At 42.8% G+C, this 21,729-nt stretch overlaps 1 protein-coding gene across 9 annotated transcripts in view; it reads left to right on the top strand.

Annotated features, from left to right (window-relative positions):
• orc5 (origin recognition complex, subunit 5) overlaps positions 1–21,729 on the top strand; it is a 132,781-nt gene that overhangs the window by 92,407 nt on the left and 18,645 nt on the right. For 4 of the 9 annotated variants that reach the window (XR_005462317.1, XR_005462316.1, XR_005462315.1 and 1 more), the window contains one exon: positions 673–855. The exons of 4 other annotated variants lie outside the window; for them this stretch is intronic. Coding sequence is in view for 1 of the 5 variants with exons in the window: in XM_038811595.1 (XP_038667523.1) it covers positions 6,339–6,362 (24 nt within the window). In the remaining 4 variants the exon portion in view is untranslated. Of the gene's footprint in view, positions 1–672; positions 856–6,338; positions 6,394–21,729 lie in introns of all 9 variants that reach the window. One more of the 9 variants, XM_038811595.1, reaches the window with a different exon arrangement.

Below are 21,729 nucleotides of genomic sequence, written 5' to 3'. Positions count from 1 at the left end.
GTCTGAATATCTTTTTCATTACTGGCAGCCATTTCCATTCCCTGAGAAATTTCAAGAGCTTTAAAAGTAATTGTGCCTTCTCCCAGCAAACACAGTTAAATACTATCCTTCTTAATGCCACAAACTGGTCTGTCCTGTAGCATGCCTTCCAAAAGAGCCACAAACTCTCAATGTTCAGGGAGCTGATGTAATTCAGCAACAATGTTGGCAACAGACTGTCCCATCTTCCGAAAATGACAATGAATTTAGGATTGTGGTGATTCTGAACGAGTGTAACTCTAGCCTCGTCTGTGATCCCATTTGTCAGGGAAGTGTTCCAACCTCCCATTTGCCAAGAAAATGTTTCAACCTTTCCATACATTAAGTCCATTACCGGTTCTCTTCCAAAAGCTCACTGATAGACCCAAGAATAGTCATGGTGCTGCTTACTTGTCCTCTATTGATAAACTTAGCAAAACTTTGTGTTGAACACACTTCATGTTGAACTTGCTGAAACTCTAATATTTTATCTCATCCTTGTCGCCATAAAGATGTGGTAACTTGACCACAAAAAGGTATTCGAAGTGCATTGTGAAAGTTAATCATCTTTAACATATAAAATTAACTAAGTTCAAAATACAGGATGGACTCAAAAAGCCCTTATTTTATCATGCTATTTTCTTGGAAAAACAGGAGCAGCTAGCTAAACATCGAAATAACAGTAACTGAAAAGAATCCGAACAAGTGGCAGTTAAATATGAATATGCACAGGTAACAACAACAGTTAATGTTGTCGCAGCACTTACTGATGGCATCAGCAATGGAATTAAATAAGAAGATGCATAATAAGACTACAACAAAATCCAAGTCAGATTGGTAAGTGACAGCTTTCCCAGGCATCTGCTGCCCTTATCCATCTAGATGGTGCTGTCAAAGAAACCTGAGCAAGTTGTTGCTGTGCATTCCCATAGAATCTAATCTTGCTAATCAAAGACCCTTCCCACTTGGTTTATTCTCTCTTCCAACCTCTTTCCATTGGGCAGAAGATATAAAAGTTTGAGAAGACGCACCAATAGATTCAAAAGCGGCTTCCTCCCCGCTGTTGCCAAACTCTTGAATGGCAAACAGAGAAAGAAATGGATTGTGAAAACAGTCCTGAACACAATGCAAGAAAAAAACTTCACAAATATTTTTCTATCACATTATATGTTTGTATAATTCAAATTTCCTACAATTATAACTTTTTATGTGAATGCATGGCTCTCTTTTTGTGAACATCACCCTCCATTTCCCTTCTGATATTTAGCAGTCTATACACTCAGTAATGCAATGGATTCCTTGTTTATCTGTTCACTCTAAATTCCTTAGTTTGGCAGCTTCTTCCTTCTTTGCATCTCCATGTTTCATTTTACTGCCGTGTCTTGCTTCATATTCGGTCAAATTTTCATCCTCCTTATTTTCTGTACACAAAAACGTCTTTATTCTTGCTCTTGTAACATGAGTGTCACTGGCTAGCGCAGCATTTAATGTCCACCCAAAATCGAGCCATCTTGAACTGCTACAGTCAAAATGTGTAAGTGGATTCACAGCTCTATTGAGGAGGGCATTGCAAGATTTTGATCCAGCAATAGTGAAGGAACATTGATTATAGTTCCAAATCAGGATGGTGTGTGACTTGGAGGGGAAGTTGCAGGTGGTGGCATTCACTCGCATCTGATTCCCTTGTTCTTCTAGGTGGCAGAGGTTGCAGGTTTAGAATATACTGTTGAAGGTGTGTTGTTGAGTTGCTGCAGTTCGTCTTGTAGCTGGTACACACACTGCTGCCATTGTGTGCTAATGGTAGCGGGAATGAATGTTGGTGTTGAGTGAAATGTCAATCAAGTGGGCTCCTTGAACTTTGATGCTGAGTCTCCTTTGTGTTGTTGGAACTGCATTCAACCAGGTAACTGAACTATATTCTATCACACTCCTGACATATCTTTTTTAAAAATATTTTAATTCAAATTTTAACAATCACACAACACATTTCCAACTGAAAAATCCATGAAGCAATCCCACAATGCGTCTCTCTTCTCCCCCCTCTCTCCCCCCACACTTTCCCCCCCACCCCACTCCCCTCGACAACTAGCTCTCCAAAATGTGATATAAACAGACCCCATCTCTTGTGGAATCCCTCACTCGTCGCCCTCAAGGCAAATTTCACCTTCTCCAAACACCGGAACTCCCATTAAACCCCCCCGCTACGCCTAGGCAGAGGGTGGAGAAACTGATCTCCACCCCAATAGGACCCATCTGCGAGTGATCAACGAGGCGAAGACTAACACATCTGACCCCACAACCATCTACAAGTCCGACACCCCGAATATGGCCCCCAGGGGATTGGGCTCCAAGCCTACATGTAAGATCATCAACATGGTGCTGAAACATCCCCAACTTCGGGCAGGATCCGAAGATATGCCCATGATTGGCTGGGCCCCTGCCGCACAGCTCACACCCATCCTGCACCCCTTCAAACAATTGGCTCATCCTTGACTTTGTTAGGTACGCTCTAAGTACCACTTTTAACTGAACCAACCCCAACCTCGCACACTAGGTTGAGGTATTCACCCTCGAACACCTCATACCACAATCCCTCCATCCCCAACTCCTCCCACTTGGCTTTGACCCTCCTCCAGAGGCATCCTGTCCTCCAATATCCTCCCATAAATTGCCGAGACAACAATGAGGAGGGTGGTGCCACTAAGAAGGTCAGGCAGACCTTTTTTACAAAATCCTGCAACCGGCATATACCTAAACCCCTCCCCGAGGGGACCCTTTACTTGGTCTCCAACTCCAAAGGAGGACCTTCTAAAAACAGATGCTTCACTTCTGCCAGCCCTTGTTCCTCCCAACCCCGAACCTCACATCCATCCTCCCAGGATCAAACGCATGGGTTCATCGGATCGGCATCATTTTCAACCAGTGCCAACAATTTAAAGTGCTGCCGAAACTGCCTCCAAATTCTCAACGTGGCCACCACCACCGGGCTTCCTGTTTACCTCCTTGAGGTAAACGAGGGTGGCGTCGTTGCCAGTGCCCGCAACCCTGACCTCTTGCAAGAAACCAGCCTCCAACTTCACCCACAATGTCTCGACTCCCTACTCCAACCCCGCACCTTCTCAGCATTTGCCGCCCAATAATATTAAAGCAAGTTCAAAAAGGCTAAACCTCTCGACTGTCGCCCTCTCTGGAGCACCATCCCCCTAATCCTTGCCGCTTTATCCGCCCACATAAATGACAAAATCAGCCTTTCCAGCCCCGTAATAAATGATTTTGGAACAAGAATAAGGACCATGGCAAAATGTTCATCTTGACTGCCTGTACCCAGCCAGCCAACGAGAGGGGAAGTCTATCCCACCTCAGCAAATCCTCCTTAAACCTGCTCACTAAACATATAAAGTTCAGCCTGCGGAGCCAAGCCGAGTCCCATGTCACCTGCACTCCCAAATACCTAAAGTGGGTTGGTGCCACCCGAAATGGCAACCCCCCGCCCCTGGAGGAGACAGTTGAAAATGCTCACCTTTCCGCAAATTTAGCTTGCACCTTGAAAAAGCCTTGAATCTCTTAAGCAACCCATTATGTCCCCCACTGAAGCACCCAAATTGGAAATATACAGCAGCAAATCATCCGCATACAGAGACACCCTTTGTTTCTCCCCCCCCTCCCCCAAATCCCTTTCCATTTCTCAGAGCAACTCAGCACTATGGCCAAGGGCTCTATAGTCAGCGCAAACAGAAGTGGGGGCATTGGGCATCCCTGCCTCATTCCTCTATTGAAAGAAAAGTACCCTGAGTTCATCTCGCTCGTGTGCACATTCGCCCTCGGGTCCTTGAACAACAACCTCACCCACGCCACAAACCTCGTCCCAATCCCAAACCTATCCAATACCGCAAACAAATAGCTCCACGCAGTCAAATACCTTCTCTGCATTCAATACCACTACCTCCTTCCCTTCAGCCGAATAAAGCACCACATTCAACAGGCACCGCACATTAGATAACAATTGTCTTTCCTGTCATGTGTCTTATCGATGGTGGACAAGTTATAGGGATTTAAGAAGTGAGTTACTCACTGCAGAATTCTCAATCTTTGATCTGCTCTTGTAGTCACAGTATTTGTGTGCCTCGTTCAGTTTCTGGTCAGTGGTAACTCTCAGATTGCTGATGTTGAGGGATTCAGAGATGTCAATGCCATTGGATGTCAAGAGATGTTTAGATTCTCTTGTTGGAAATGGGCATTGCCTGGCACTTGTAGTGCAAATGTTAACTGTCACTCACCGCACAAGTGTGAATATTGTCAAGGTCTTGCTGCACGCTATGCAATCGTCAACGAACATATCCACTTTTGACCTTTATTACAAATACAGATTGTTATGTTTTGGCAGTGTAGCTAAGGTAAAATGGCAGAATGATTCTAGATTCTGCCCATCCACAGATTTGGTTGTTAAAGGTTAAGGGGGGAGGGGGGGGGGGGGGGGGGGGTACAAGTTGAACTACAGGGAGGAGGGTGCAAGATAATTATACTTGTAGAAAATGATGAGAGCATCTGCGTTGACCATGGATGTGTTAGTAATGTTAGATTTTAGAAATGTGTTATACTGTAACCTGTCTTCCAAGATGTCTTCCCCCACTACCACTTGTCTTCCCCCACTACCACCACCGTTTATACTTGAAAAATATTGTTATGGGAGGGGAGGTAAGCGATGAATGTAATAATCAGTGACCTAGTGAAGAATAGTTGAGCTGCTCTGTTTTGGATTTCAGCATTAGAACAAGGAAAATGTATTTCAAATGGTGTGGTTTACCAGATTTTGTTTGTTTACTGGGGCAGGTGCAGTAATTATTTTAAGTTTTTATCAACTTCAATGTGGAACACCAAATTCAGGGAAACTGAATGTCAGGGACAGAGATTAGTACTAAAATAGTGATCAGAATGCATAAAAGTCATGTGTAGTTTCATTATTTTACATGGACTAAATTATTTTGATACTGATTACTTGATTTTTGGGAATGCTATCAGTTGATCGACCAAAAGATAAAGACAAACAAAAATGAAATGAAATTAAGAAATGAAATGAAAATCGCTTATTGTCACAAGTAGGCTTCAAATGAAGTAACCATGAAAAGCCCCTAGTCGCCACATTCCGGCGCCTGTTCGGGGAGGCTGTTACGGGAATTGAACCGTGCTGCTGGCCTGCCTTGGTCTGCTTTCAAAGCCAGCGATTTAGCTCTGTGCTAAACAGCCCCAAGCAAGACTATACAGCATAAGAAAGTTATCTGATGGGTATTCTGTACAAAATTGGGATAAATCGGCTATCAGAGATGAAAGAAAATGGAAAAGGATTGGAGCCTAGTTTACTTCTCATATTTGCAATGAAAGGGCTGCATTTGATGCACAAGCTTCAAAAAAATTGAAATATTCTTGTACATAGGATGTGTTAGCTTGGTCAGATTATATTGCAGAAGCTATGAAGGAGAATAATGTTATGGAACATGGATGCTTTTAAGGAATGCAAAGGATACTGCCTGAAATTACCTATGTTGGCATACTGTACAAGTCACAAACTGAATCTATGCTTCCCAATGATGTACTCTATTGAAAATCTTTTAAATTATGTGCATAAATTATTTGCTAAATTTTAAAACCAAAATGGTTCATAGAAAGGCTGTTTAAAATTACAAAGACTGTTGGCAGTGCATCCATGGATAATTTATAATAAATGAACACAGGGCCTCTAGCACAGTGGAAGGAAATTCCAAATTCACTACATGGGTGAAATCCATCGGAATAGATCACTTGCCCATTTTAGAATCTGCACAATTTTCATCTGGTTGATTTTGTGTTACCACAAGGAGTAAAATTGATTTCTTAAGAGCGTAAGAAATAGGAGGGGCAAGAGAGTATCATCCAGTCCGTCAAGCTTGCCCCACCATTTGATATGATTTTGACTATTCTTTGGCCTCAATCGCACTTTGTGCTAGCTCCCCAGATCCCTTTATTTCCAGAGACCAAAATTCTGTCTATGTCAGTTTTAAATATATTCAATGATGATACATCCACAATCCTCTAGGACAGAGCATTCCAAAGATTCACAACCCTTTTGAGTGAATAATTGTTTTCCTCATCTCCGTTTTAAATGATTGGCCCCTTATTCTGAGACTATTCCTCTGTGTTCTAGATTCCCCAGCCAGTGAAAACAACCTCTCTGTCTACCCTATCAAGCCCCCTCATAATCTTGAATGTTTCAATGCGGTCACCTCTCTTTCTTCTGTACTCCAGAGAATATAGACTCAATTCATTTACTTATCCTCTTATCATAGGATAAACCTCAGCTCAGGGACTAATCTACTGACACTTTCTTGAACGTCCAGCAATGTGAGTATAACCATCCTTAAATATGAAGACCAAACTGCACACACTATTCCAGGAATGGTCTCAGCAAAGCCCTGTACAATTGTAGCAAGACGTCTTATTCTTGTACTCGGTTCCCTTGCAAAAAAGGCCAACATGCCATTTTCTTTACTACTTGCTTGCTGTACATGTCACACATATCAGATAATAGGGAAACCTCAATCGGTAATCAAACCAGCACATTTAATACCCATTCCAGCATTTGAAGAACCTTTTACTAGGGTCTTAATTGATTGCGTATGACCCCTGCCTAAAACGAATAGTGGGAATCACTTGACCATAAGGGATGTGGCTACTAGACTTCCTGAGGTAATTCCATTAAGAAACATTACATCTAAGAGGTTTGTAGAGGAGTGAACCAATTTTTAAAACTAGATATGGACTACGAAAAAAAATTAAATCAGATCAAGGATCCAATTTTATGTTGAAGTTATGAATAGCTTAGGAATAAAGCAATTTAACTCAACGGCATACCATCCGGAATCACAAGGGCCATTAAAGAGATGGCATCAAACTCTAAAAACATGTTGAGGGCCTATAGTCCCTACATGGGACTTCTTTTCCAAAGATTTTTCCACTTGTAGGAAAAACTAGAATCAGAAAACACCATCTCAGATTAAAGGGACGATCCTTTAAAACAGAGATGAGGACGAATTTCTTCAGCCAGAGGGTGGTGAATCTGCGGAACTCTTTGCCGCAGAAGGCTGTGGAGGCCAAATCATTGAGTGTCTTTAAGACAGAGATAGATAGGTTCTTGATTAATAAGGGGATCAGGGGTTATGGGGAGAAGGCAGGAGAATGGGGATGAGAAAATATCAGCCATGATTGAGTGGCGGAGCAGACTCGATGGGCCAACTGGCCTAATTCGGCTCCTATGTCTTATGGTCTATAGTCCAGATTATCCAGAGAATTGGGATACAAAGGAATTCCATTTGTACTATTTGCAATTAAGGATGCACATAGGGGCTGGTTTAGCATAGTGGGCTAAACTGCTGGCTTGTAATGCAGAACAAGGCAGCAGCGTGGTATCAATTCCCGTACCGGCTTCCCCGAACAGGCGTCGGAATGTGGCGACTAGGGGCTTTTCACAGTAACTTCATTGAAGCCTACTTGTGACAACAAATGATTACTATTATTATTATATTGAATCAACTAAATTCAAACCATTCAAATTGATTTTTGGTCTTGAGATGAGAGGACCACTTAAATTGATCACAGAGAAATTGGTGAGTCAGCGTTCGGAGACGACATTGTTGGTCTATGTGTCAAACTTTAGGGAGAAATCAACTAGGGCTGGAGAGTTGGCGAGGAAACATTTACAATTGTCACAACAGATAATGAAAAAGAGGCGGATAAGAAATCAAAAATTCGTAGTTTTGTTTGTGGGGAGAAAGTACTAGTATTGTTACCAATGATACGTGAACCATTAAAAGCAAGATTTAGTGGGCCTTATCAAATTGAAAGGAAATTAAGTGAGGTGAATTATTTGATAAGAAAGCCAGACAGAAGGAAAACTGAGAGTTTCATGTTACTATGCTAATAAGGTATTTTGATAGAGAAGGAAAGAAGGAGTAAGCGTTAGTTGTTGTAACTCAGGGAGAAGAGATAAATACAGACAATTCTGAATTTGACATTCCTCAAATTAAATTGAATAATGAAGAAGTGATAAAAAGTTGGCATAAATTATTGAGATGCCTTAATTCCAAATGATCTAAAAGGGTTATTATAGTCACATAGAACTGTATGTGGGAATAAATTGGGAAGTACTAACGTAATTATGCATGATGTAGATATAGGAAATGCTATTGCCATTGAACAATATCCATACAGGCTCAATCCACTAAAGTTAGCATGTACAAACTGAGATGGCTGATTTACATAAACCAAAGTCCTTGACAGAGTTAATGAAGAACTGCTAGCATTGGAGCCTCATCAAGCAGAAGCTATCAATGATGGTTACACAGAAGAGAAAGTTTTGTTTTAGAAATACCAACGCGCTATTGTTTTTCATGCAATCACTCCTGGAGCAAATCATTCCTTCCGCACAGTCTTAAAATAAACTAAAATATGGGGTTTTGGTCCAGATCCCAGCCACTGTTGGGGTCTGTTCTGGGATCGGAATACTATCTCTTGGCACAACAGATGTTTTCATATGGTACTATTTTCATTTGGTTGCCAAAATTCAAGTACATATTTTTACTGTGTTTGGTTCCTGTAGTTGAACAGCAGTTAATCCTACTTAACAAAACATTCAGATATTCATCCTTAAAGTACTATTGGTGCCACTGTATTGTTCATAAACAATTAATGCTAATTTGTGTTCAGTGACAGCATGTAATAGCAGACCATAATTGATGTTTCACATTCTACAGTTTGAGGGAACTGGTCGCTACCTGATATTTAAATATGCTGCTGGAGCTTCAACTATCTTTATCTAAACTTTACATCTGAAGTGGTGCTACTAATAATGCCTATCATTCCTACTGTGTCAGTAATACTAGATAACCACAGCTTATTTTGAGAAAACATTCGGGTAAAGAGAATGTTCTTGTTCTTTGAGTTCTGGGTAATTGACAAAAACTACAGTCTGTTTTCACTTTTCTGTTCTGATTAAAGAAACGGGAAATGATTCCTAGACTGGTTTAAGAATATCATGTACAGTGGTCCCTTTACTGCAGTGCTATTCTTTACTCAATATTATATATTTTACACTGCCGTCAGTGCAATGTTATTTCCCTTTGTTACTTAAGACAGGAATTGCATTGAAGGAGAGCTCTGTACTTTCAAAGTATGTATTAGGGAATCCAACTACACCTGTATTCTCGCTCAAATGCCACATAGACGAATAATTTGAAGGATTGGTGCAGTCATTTTGTTGAAACATCCCATTTTCAATTACGGTCAAAGTCTATGCCTTTAACAGAGATTTATGGTTATTAAAGCATTTGCACACTTCTGGAAATGTCACTTATGCTGCAGTCAGCAAAATTCAGTAATACAGGCTTTCATTTTAATTCTAATTAGAAGTAAAATGTCTTTAAGTATAATGCCTTTGCTACAATTTTCAAATATCAACTCTTTTGCTTTCCTCCACAACCTCCCAATACTCATCAAACTAGATTTTCATAGACTTGAGATTTAGCATAATCTGATTAATTTTTTGGCAGTGCTTTAATAACTTGATCACCAGGGCACTGTGCAATAGCCAGGCACATTGTGCCTGTGAACTATGATCAAATGCAGAATTGGAAGAGTGTGGATAATCCTTGGCATTGAGCCTTCAAAAAAGACACGGAAAAAAATATCCTGTCACCATCATATATGGATGTCTTCAAAATATGCAGGGGCATGATAAATATACCATGTAACTTCATATTTAATTTATAAAAGAGTCAAAAGAAGGAGAAAACAACTTAATCATGCATTCCATTTCCTAATTAATGTTTTTAGCTTTACATTTTTAGGAATATACATGATTTTAAAATTCTAAATTCAATAGAAGCAAATGTTTTGGATTTATATTATGATTCCAGTGGAGACTATTATTTTTTTTAAAATTCAAACTTGCAGTTATTAACTGAAGAAATTAAACATTTGCATCATCCAAATTCTTTTCTTTTCCTTCTGTATTAACACAAAAGCACAAAATTAACACTGTTTTGTAAGTACTTCTAAACAAAACATAAATACTGATCCTTTAACCCGTTTCAATGTACTTCCACTCAAGATTTCCCCAATGCTTTACAGGATCTCAAAGATTCATTCACTTCTGGGACCAAACCAAGGTATGCCATAACTATCAGGAATTAATTTTGGGTTTTCCTGAGTGTTCCAACTATTTTCTGAGGTACTGGATCTCTTGAACTTCTTCCACTACTATTCAGCTGACTGATCCACCAACACTCCTTCAATACTTCACAGTTATGTACTCTACTCTCCAGCTCAAGCATGGACCTCACTGCATTCGTGCTTGGTAGCTTCAAAACAGAATCACTTTTGGTTTCTAATAGCCCTCTTCTCTGGTTCAACAGCTGTTTCATAGCTACCACAAGATTCGTGCACTCGTGATCTTGTGCTCTTCCTATCTCTCTCTGCAGTGAACCTATCTGCAGCCAAACTGACTGCTTGTTTCTGTGACAAAAACGTGGATAAAACCCAAAACAAGAGGCTACTTCCCTGCATGGCCTATTTCCATAGTAATGTGGCCACTTGGAATATTCAAACAGAAATGTAAACAAATCATCTTTACCTCCAAAGCACCCTTTAATTCTGAGACTCATATGAATAATCTATATCTGTAAGTGGAGAACTGTGAACATCCTGGCCGCGATTCTCGGAGCGGCGTGTCGCATTTTGGGGGGGGGGGGGGGGGAAAGAGAACCGCGGGGGGTGCCAGAGCGGCCCTCCCGCGATTCTCCCACCCGGCCTGGGGAGCGGAGAATCGCGCCCGAGCTGTTTACTTAGTGCTATTCTCCCACCTTCGCCGCATAACCATGCACGCATGTCCTTTTCAGATTCCTTTTTAAATGCCTTGATTGAATCCCCCTCCATTGCACTTTTATCATAATGCAAAATAGAGCTTAACCACTTGATATGTATTTTCTCCTATTGTTTTTGCTTCTTTTGCCACTTACTTTAAATATGTGCTCTCTCATTCTCAATCCTTTGACGAGTGGGAACGGTTTCTCCCATCTACTCTGTCCTGACCCCTCATGTGTTTGAATTTCTCCATCAAATCTCCTCTTTGCTGCTGTTTCTCAAGGAAAACAGCCCCAACTTTTCCAATCTATCTTCATAACTGAATTATTCGTCCCTGAAACCATTTTTTGTGAATCTTTTCTGCACTATCTGCAATATATTCACGACCTTTGTAAGGTACGGCACACAAAACTGAAGCATAGCATCGTACATGCCCCTGTCTGCATTAATGGTGCCGAGGTGGCGATGGTTGACAGCTTCAAATTCCTAGGTGTGCACATCACCAACAATATGTCCTGGTCCACCCACATTGACACTACGATCAATAAAACACAACAGCACCTATACATTCTCAGGAAACTAAGGAAATTCAGCATGTCTATTCATATTGACTCTTACCGACTTTTACAGGTGCACCATAGAAAGCACCCTATCTGGCTGCATCACAGTCTGGTATGGCAACGGCTCGGCCAAGGTCATAAGAAATTAAAGAGAATCGTGAGCATAGCCCAATCCATCACGTGAACCTGCCTTCCATCCGTTGACTCTTGTCTACACCTCCCGCTGCCTTGGGAAAGCAGGCAGCATAATCCAAGACCCTCCCACCCTGCTTATTCACTCTTCCAACTTCTTCCAGCGGGCAGGAGATACAAAAGTCTGAGAACTAACGGATTCATAAACAGCTTCTTCCCTACTGTTACCAGATTCATAAATTACCATCTTATGGACTGAACTGATCTCTGCACACATCTTCTCAATTGAGTAGTACTATACTCCTGTATGCTTCACCCAATGCCTGTGTCTATGTATTTACATTGTGTATTTATGTTTGTCCTATGTTTTTTTCATGTATGGAATGATCTGTCTGGACTATATGCAGAACAATACTTTTTACTGTACACGTGACAATAAACAAATCCAATCCAAATGGCGGCTCATCAGCTATGGAGGCAAGCATTCCAGGAAAATCTTGAGGGTACGGACAGGGATGGGGGAGGTGGTGCCGAAGCCAGGGAGATAAACGAGGCGTTCAGGGGATATTACGAGGAACTGTATAGGGCAGACCTGGGGGTGAAAAGGGGGATATGGGATGGTTCTTTGAAGGGCTGGAATTTCCACGACTGGATGAGCAGAGACTGGCGCTAGTGGAATCTTTAGGGCTGGGGAGATAATGGAGAGTATACAAGGGATGAAGTCAGGGAGGCCCCAGGACCGGATGGTTACCCGGCGAAATTCTATAAGGAGTTTGCGGCAGAATTGGCACCATACCTACTGGGAGCATTTGGCAAGGCACTGGAGAAGGGGTGCTGCCGAAGACAATGAAAAAGGCGATGATTACGCTTATGCCAAAGAAAGGGAAGGACCTGCCAGAGTGTGGGTCATAAAGGCCCATATCAATGTTAAACACTGACGTAAAAGTGCTGGCTAAGTTAGTGCCAGGGAGGATGGAAGGATGCGTCCCAGGGGTGGTTGCATAGGATCAAATGGACTTCGTAAAGGGCAGGCAACTCTCAAGCAATGTAAGTCGTTTATTGAATGTGATCATGACCCCCGTAGAGTGATCGGGTACCAGAGGAAGTGGTGTCCATGGAATCGGAGAAGTCATATGATCGGATGGAGTGGCGATACCTGTTCGAGGTCCTGAGAAGGTTTGGGCTAATGTTTGTGGCATGGGTGCATCTGTTATGGCGAGATTACGGACTAATGAGATGAACTCATGGAATTTTGGGTTGCACAGGGAAATGAGGAAATTCACGCGGGAAAGTGAATTTAGGTATTTACAAGTAAGGAACTTTGCACAGAGGATGTGGAAAGGATTTCCCAGGCTGTCAGAGTATGCCGTATGGAACGGTTGTTGCTTCCAAACTTGGATGGGGAGGGTAGGATTAGGGATGACAGGTGTCCCCTGTCGCCGCTATTATTTTAGCTGGCTACAGAGCCCTTGGCGATGGTCCTTAGGAGATCAGCAGGGTGGCAGGGATTATGAGGGGGAGCACCGGGTGTCACTGTTAGATGACCTATTATATGTGTCAGACCCGCTGGAGAGCATGAGGATTATGGGCCTATTAGAGAGTTTTGGGGCCTTCTCAGGTTATAAATTGAATGTGGGGAAAAGTGAGGTGTTCCGGTGAACGAGTCAAGTCGGAGATCCAGTTTGGGGGGGGCTACCATTTAGGCTAGCCAGGGATAGGTTTGGGTATTTGGGGATCCAGGTGACGGTAGAGTGGGTGATGCTGCATAAGTGGGACTTAACAAAGTTGATGGAGGAGATAACGGAGGACTTTAGGAAATGGGATACACTGCATCTGACGCTGGTAGCGGAGGTTCAGGTGGTGAAAATGAATGTCCTGTCAAGGTTCTTATTTATATCTCAGAAGCTTCTGATTTTTATTCCAAAGGCTTTTTTCCGGAAGTTGGATACAGTCATTTCAGAATTTGTATGGGTGGGGAAGGTGCCAAGAGTGAAGAGGGACCTACTGCAGAAGCAGAAAGGGGGGGGCTGGTGCTACCAAACTTGCTGCATTACTATTGGACGGTGAATGTGGAAAAGGTGAGGCGGTGGTGGGAAGTAGAAGGTGTAGAATGGGTTCGGATGGAGGAGGAGTCCTGTAGGCGGTCCAGCCTGAGGGCCCTGTTGACAGCGCTACTGCTGGCACCAAGGAGATTCCCGTTGTACAGTCCACGATTAAGGTGTGGAACCAGCTGAGGAGACATTTTTGGGAGAAAAGGGATGTTGGTGTTCATGCTGTTACGTGAGAACCGAAAGTGGAAAGAGGTGGGGCTGGTGAGGATGATTGATTTGTATCTGGAAGAGAGGTTTGCAATCAGAGAGGAGCTGAGGTAGAGGGTAGAGCTCCCGTGGGAAAGTGAATTTAGGTATTTACAAGTAAGGAACTTTGCACGGAAGATGTGGAAAGGATTTCCCAGGCTGTCAGGGTATGCTGTATGGAACGGTTGTTGCTTCCGGATGTGAAGGGGAGGGTAGGATTGGGATATATATGGATGACAGGGAGAGCAAGGGGGTGTGCAGGTTGTGAGGATCAAGGTGAAATGGGGGAGGAGTTGAGGGGGAGATAAGTTGTGGAGTGAGGCACTCACTGCGTAGGATGAATTTGACCTCCTCGTGTGTGAGGATGAGCTTGATCAAGTTTAAGGTGGTACACATGGTGCACATGACTCAGGAGAGGATGAGTGGGTTCTTCCAGGGAATGGCAGACGAGTGCGAGAAATGTGGCCGGGGACCAGCAAACTATGTGCATATGTTCTGGGGCTGTGAGAAGCTAGAGAGATACTGGGTAGGATTGTTCAGGACGCTAGCAAAGATTGTGGGGGTGGAGGTCAGACCAGACTCTATGGTGGTGATTTTCGGGATATCGGAGAAGCCGGAGCTGATGGAGGAGAGGAAGGCTGATGTCGTGCCTTCTCCTCTCATTGCCTGGCAGAAAATTTTACTGGATTGGCAGTCGGCAGCGCCACCGAGGGTAGCAGCCTGGCTAGGGGATCTATATTATTCCTCCGGTTGGAGAAAATTAAGTTTGAACTAAGGGCTTCAGCGGAGGGCTTTGAGGCACAGTGGGAACTGTTCATGGTAACGTTTGAGAAGCTGTCTGGGGGGGGGGGGGGGTTAAAAGAGGGGGGAAACTTGTACAGACTGTAAATCTGAGTTGGGGAGTGTGTTCCCAAACAATTTATGTTTTGTAAGTGTTTCATAAAATCATAGACTTTACAATGCAGGAGGCCATTCGGCCCATCGAGTCTGCGCTGGCCCTTGTACAGAGCACCCTACTTAAAGGCCACACCTCCACCTTATCCCTGTAACCCAGTAACTCCACCTACCCTTTTTGGACACTAAGGGCAATTTAGCATTGCCAATCCACCTAATCTGCACATCTTTGGGCTGTGGGAGGAAACCGGAATACCCGGAGGAAACCCACGCAGACATGGCGAGAACATGCAGACTGCACAGACGGTGACCCAAGCCAGGAATCGAACCTAGGACCCTGGAGCTGTGAACCAACAGTGCTAACCACTGTGCTACTGTGCCGCCATGCCATTTGAATACGTTTGGAATAAAATCCATTTAAAAAAAAACTTTTCAGTACAGTGACTTAGCTGAGATGGGTTATATCTGTTTTTGCAAAGATGATGATTCATAGTGATTTCGAATATAATTTTTGGGAAATTATTTCAGTTTCAACATTTGAACACATCAGAATCTCTAGTGTGGGTTTGTTGGATGATAAATCTCTATTTTTAGAGACATTGATAGCCTTTTTAAAAATTAAAGTGTGTTCTATTATTTTGCAATCAAGACTCCGTAAAGTAGCATAATAATTATTAGAGGCTTGTATAAAGGGCATGAAATTCTCTGGATTTATGGCGACATTATGGATTCCCCTGATGGATCCAAGAAGGGCCCAGCTTCTATTCTGTGCCAAGTAATTTCAGCCAGAACAGCAGTGAAAGTGTTATTACTGGCTAGACCATGATTTTCCACGCCAGAATAGCCAACTGACACTCACTGTTGAGGCTGGACTCAAATACTAATTAAGAAATACCAGCTCCCATAGAGGGAAGAGGAGAATTTTAGTGAAGAAAATTGTTTAATATCTGTGTAAGTATATATGTATTGACCTTTCAATATGACCAACAAAACCAGAGAGAGAAAAGTCAACAATTGCATTATGTTCAAAGCTCCTTATGCAACATATTTATTTAGTTAAATGTGATGATCATGTTTGGTAATATTTTCATTCATCAGCCACACACTATGCATTTCATTTCATTGTCATTTAACAGTGAATTTGTAGTTGACAGAATTCGGAAATGAACACCATTTTTTAGGTGTTCCCTTTGACCAGGTTCTGGGTGGGACACAGTGCATAACATCTGTCCTGTCCTCACTATGGGCCCAGGTCATTTTCATTTCCCATTCCATGCAACTCCTCATCATTCTGGAGCAAGTTTGCACCAAGGCAAACCCGAGTGCCATGTAGCAAGGGATGATAGTCAATGATTTGCCATGGTACATAAAAAGTCAGCATATCTTCTCTCATGCAATAAAAGGAGCAGCTATTGTTTATCTCTAATTAACATAACTGTAGAAAAACATGATCTGCTCACACTCATTGCAGTTTGTGTGACCTTGCTGTGTGCAAAATTAACTGCAATGTTTGCCTACGTCACAACACTATGCTTCAAAAGTGATTAATTGACTAATGTGCCTTGGGGCACGCGCAAAGTTGCTATATCAATGCAAGTTTTTTTTTACTCCCTGTATTTTTTCATATTTAAAACATTGCACTTTATTCTTCTGTTATCCAAATCTTGTATCTTATATAGTGAGCCAGAGTATTGCATTGCAGTACTCTTTTTAAATAAATAAACACTTCAAATTTATGGAAACGCGTTGGAATGTAGACTTGAAAGAATGCTGTGTACTTTGGGGTCTGCTGACAATTGTTAGTTTTGTTTCTTGGTGTTCAATTGTAGGCATTTCAAATAGTTATGAGAACATAGTGTTTGTAGTGCTTGATGTTTTGTGCTCTTGGTCGAAACATTGTAAAAGAAGCTTTATCTACCTTCCATTGAGGATAGTAGTGATGAAATGTCTGCAAAATGTTTGCACGCTGTTGTATTTGCAAACCGAGACCATCTGGAAAATGTGTTAACCCGATGAATACACGTCACTAAAGAATGGAAAAAAGCAAAGGATAAATTTAAGGATGCGACTTTTAAAAGTTATGGTCTCAACTGGTAAACACATGCCCTTGGCATTTAAAATCTTTTGTTTCATCTTTTGGTCTTTAGAATGATACGGTGCTAACAGGGGTCATTTGGTCTGTTGAGCCTGTGCTAGCTCTTTGTTAAGAGTTATCCAGCTAATCCACTGGATTTTTCCCATAGCCTTGTTAAGTTTTCCCTTCAAATATTTACTCAAATTCTTTGTAAAAGTTACTATTGAATTTGCTTCAACCACCCTATCAGGTAGCACATTTCAAATCATTGCAACTTGCTCCATAAACATTTCCTCATGTCGCCTTTTTTTGCAATTACCTTAAATCTGTGTCCTCTGGTTACTAATTATCCGCCACTGGAAACCGTTTCTCCTTATTTATTCCATCAAAGCTGCTCATAATTTTGAAATTTTCCATCAAATGTTCTCTTACCCTCCCCTGTAGGAAGAATAAGTCCCAACTACTCTAATCATTCCACATACTAAAGCCCTTCACTCTTGCTACCATTCTAGTAAATTTCCGACACCCTAAGGACTTGACATCTTTCCTAAAGTTTAGTGCACAATAGTCCAGTCGGTCCAATGAAAGGTCATCAACCTAAAACATTAACTCTTCATTTTTCTGCCAGACTAGCATTTTCTGGGTGTATTTCCGATTTCCAGCGCATGTAGTATTTTGCTTTGTTTATGCTATTCCTATACAAATGAAGCCAAGAATCCTGCATGCTTTTTTACGGCCTTCTCAACTTCTCCTTCAGCTTCACACATTTGTGTGTATGCGTCCCTATGCCTATCTGTTCCTGCACCCCTCCTTTCTGATCCAGCATCGCTTTTAAGGGTGCATTGATTAGTTTATATATCCTCTCATTGTTCCCTCAAAATGCATCACTAGGCACTTATTGGCACTTGAATTTGTCTTGTGTCTCTATGTTTTATCAGTCAGACTGTCCTCCAGATGTCTTTCCTTTACTACATTTGGGTTTCATGTCATCTGAAAACTTTGAAATTAATTTCAAAATCACTAAGATATATTAAAAAGAGCAATGGTTCTAATGCTGACCCTTGAAAAAAGCAGTCTAATTAATTCAATCTTTAAAGCACCCGTTCACTACAACTCTGTTTTTGTCTCTTAGCTGATTTCATGTCCCCACTGCCACTTTCCCTTTTGTCCCATGGTTTCAATTTTGCAAACAGTTTGTCTTCATCTTTTGAAAGTCTATATATACACATCATCAGCCGCACTACATCATTTAAAATGTGTATCTAAAGTGAGAGAGTCCATTTGTGTTTTTCCGGCTCAGTCTCCAGGTACTTAGTCACTCGCCTTCAGCTACATCCACTGGGCGGAATTTTCTAATTTTTGCAGAGTGTGACAGCATATGGGAAAAACAGCGTGGAAGCCGCTGGCACCACCGCATGGTTGGGCACATTAAAAATAAATTCCAAGGTCTGGGTCCCACAATGCCATATTGGCGAGGCGGCCTCAAAGATCAGGGGGAAAGGGTGCCCTGATAGAGAAAATTAATAATAGAAAAAAAAAAGCATGCAGCAGAGAGTAGGGTGAGAGCGAAACTATGGAGCAGCACAGTAGCATGGGTTCAAATTCCACCTCGGTTCACTGTCTGTGTGGAGTCTGCACGTTCTCCCCATGTCTATGTGGGTTTCCTCTAGGTGCTCCAGTTTCCTCCCACAGTCCAAAGATGTGTAGGTTAGGTTGATTGGTCATGGTAAATTGCCCAGTAGTGTCCAAATATTAATGTGGGGTTACGTGGATAGGGTGGGGGGTGTAGCCTTAGGTAGGGTGCTCTTTCCAAAGGCCGGTGCAGACTCGGTGGGCTGAATGGCCTCATTCTGCACTGTAAATTCAATGATTCTATAAAGGCCTGATAAATATATTCAAATGGGGATCTCAATGTTCAACAACATTGGCAGGCGGCAGGGACAGTTGGAGCACACAATCTTGCTGGCGTAAATCACGTTTTGGCACTCTCACAGGAATTCCCAACCCTCGCATTCAACAGTGTTCCCCTCTTAAATGAAGAGGAGTGTGGGGTTTCCCACGATCAATATTTATCCTTAACCCAGCAACACTAAAACAGATTATCTTGTTGGTTATTGCATTGTTTGCAGTATCATCCTGTGACCAAATTGGCGATTGCATTTCCCCAACAGAGACTACTCGCTTAAAGCAACATTTTTCAAACGTTTTTCCCGGAAACCACTTTTACCAACCAGTCGACCTTTGCGACACACGGTGCATTTGTTCACCTTTAGTGCGAAAGAGGAGCCTGCTTGTCCTTATGATCTTACTCTGATGAGGTTCAGAGGAGGAGAGGGCAATGAGCATATCAGTTACAGACTTTGTGCCGTCTTTGTCTTTGAGAACAGACGATCCATCCTCGCGCATATAGGTCTTCATGAAAGCAATAGCAACACAATGCTTGTTTCACTCAGTACTGGATACTCCTGGAGATGTCACTCCAGAATGGTGACAGCCTCATGGGATTTTGATGTTTTTAATGTGCTATCACAGGTCAGGTGTAGCAGTGTAGTCTTTTCATTTGGAGTGAGCTGTTAAGGTAACAACTGACTCGTGGGTCTCAACCTGAAAAAGGAATTTTTCACCCAACCATTTCTCTTTCAAAATCTGAAACTTCTCTTATTTGCAAGTACTTCCCTGCTTATAACACACATGGGCTTTGCATCCTTACTTGCATTGGCATAATTGACAAAACCGTATCTCAAGAAATCCTCTTTATACTGTTTTGATCCCAATTCAAGTTTCTTCTTTGTAGACTGTTGACCAGAGACCCTGAAACTCTGTACAGAGGTAACTAGCACTTCTCTGTCCTGTTAATAACTGAGTCTGATGTCCCAACCTCAAAAGCAATTTTCCATCCACCACTTCTCTTTCAAAATCTGAAACTTCTTTCATTTGCCAGTACTTTCCTGCTTATTACACACATGGGTTTTGCATCCTTATTTTCATTGGCACAATTGTCAAAACCATACCCCAAGTAATCCTCTTTAAACAGCTTTGTTCCCAAGTTGTTATTTTCTTTGCAGGCTGTTAACTCCGCGGAGGCCTTGGAACTCTGTACAGAGCTAACCGTAGCACTACTCTGTCCTGTTGTGGACTCTTCTGAGCAATGTCTCCAGCAGATTCAGTTGTGAGATACTGGCCAGAAGATACATTGCCTATTTGTGTCTCTTATTTGGAAGAAAATGATTTCCCTTCCCCAGCAACTAGAAAATGGGAGCAGCTCTCCACAGTAATTTGGCACCAAAAGCACATACATAGAGGGTGCTTGACGCCAAGTGAACGTGCAGGGTTATGACCTGCTCACTGCTGTCCCTTCTGGCCTGAAAACTGCACACAGCCTCATTTCCTTTTTATTTAAAAGATGGCAGTGGTCGCCATTTATTTTACTGCTACAATCTTAATTATATTGTAACATTATAATGAAACTTTCTTGAAAACCCAGATCCCAAAACAGAACTGTATATTTTTCAAGTAACATAATAGGCTGAATTCTCCGTTTCAGAGGCTAAGTGCCAGCACCAGCGGAGCATGTGTGATCTTTTAAGACCAAAAAAATCAGTGACAACTGACCCCTCACTGATTCCGGGACTGGTGAGGGGCTGGCACCTGTGGCGGGTGAAACTCCCGCCTCCTGCGCTGAGAATGGCCGGGTCCCGGGTCGCGCCGTACAGCCTGGCGCCAGGCATGCGTGGACCCGAACCGCCATCCGCGACCCCACAACCCACCCCCCACTAATTCCCCCCCCCCCCCCCCCCCCCCCCCGGCCAGCATCATTGGAAGCCGGCCAAGTGTGGCAGTGCTGGACGTAGTCCGCAGCCACCATGCCGGGTTCCCGCACGTCTGAGACCACATGTGTCCCACACCGTATGATCTCGGCCCATCCAAGCAGAGTATCGCGGGAGTGCCGGCCAATGACTCACCAAAGCTGTTGCAACGGCACATGACACGATGACGCCATTTCGGATGGGGCAGAGCATGGCTGACCGGCATCAAACCAGCGCCGGCTCCAATTTCTGTATCGCCGATCGTGGTTTGGCGTCGGGCAACGGAAAATCCCGCCTATTGGGGCCAATATGGGCGCCGCGCCAACCCGCACATGCGCAGTTGGGGCAGCTCAATCCTGCGCATGCACAGTTGGGCCATGCCATCCTGCACATGCGCGGGGAACTTCTTACGCGCGCCTGCCCCGACGCAATATGGTGTGGGTGTTCAGCTGTTGTTCTTGTTTCTGCTGTACTTGTGGTTTTTGTTTTTCTTGTTGTGCTTCTTGTTGGTTTTGTTGCTGTAATTCCTGTTTCTGCTGTGATTCTTGTGATTTTTGTTGTTCTCGTTGCGTTCAATGACTGTTCCGTGTGGATAATTTGAGTCATTCTGAAAGTTATTGGCATCAGTGTCCTCTGTGGTATCTGCTGTTTCATTGAGCGTTTCTTCTTGAGGATTGTGAGAATGATCTGATGTTGCATTGGTCTTGGTGAAATCAGTCATTTGTGGCGGATTTGATTCCTCTTCTATGCTTCCTTGGTGCTCCTCTTCTGGAGTCATTTCTGGTTCATTTGAATCACCTTTGGTTTCTTGGTGCTCCTAGAGTCAAAATCTTCACGATTTCATTTTCTTGTGGGTAGTTTAGAGTGGATGAGGTTTCAATTGGCGTGGTCTCTCTGGACTCGTGAGTAGCTCTACTCTGTGCTTCTGTACAGGCGAGCTGAGACCTGTCAGTCTCGCTGTGATCCTGCACATCCTGTCTGTCGATTGTGATCACATTGTCACTGTTTTCACATACAGTGGGTAAACGTACATTGTCTTCTGCTGGTTGCTCAGATAT

This window comes from Scyliorhinus canicula, chromosome 11, assembly GCF_902713615.1.
Source record: "Scyliorhinus canicula chromosome 11, sScyCan1.1, whole genome shotgun sequence".
NCBI classification, from domain to species: domain Eukaryota; kingdom Metazoa; phylum Chordata; class Chondrichthyes; order Carcharhiniformes; family Scyliorhinidae; genus Scyliorhinus; species Scyliorhinus canicula.
Note: the sequence above shows the minus strand (reverse complement) of the source record. Positions and strands in the feature narration are given on the sequence as shown.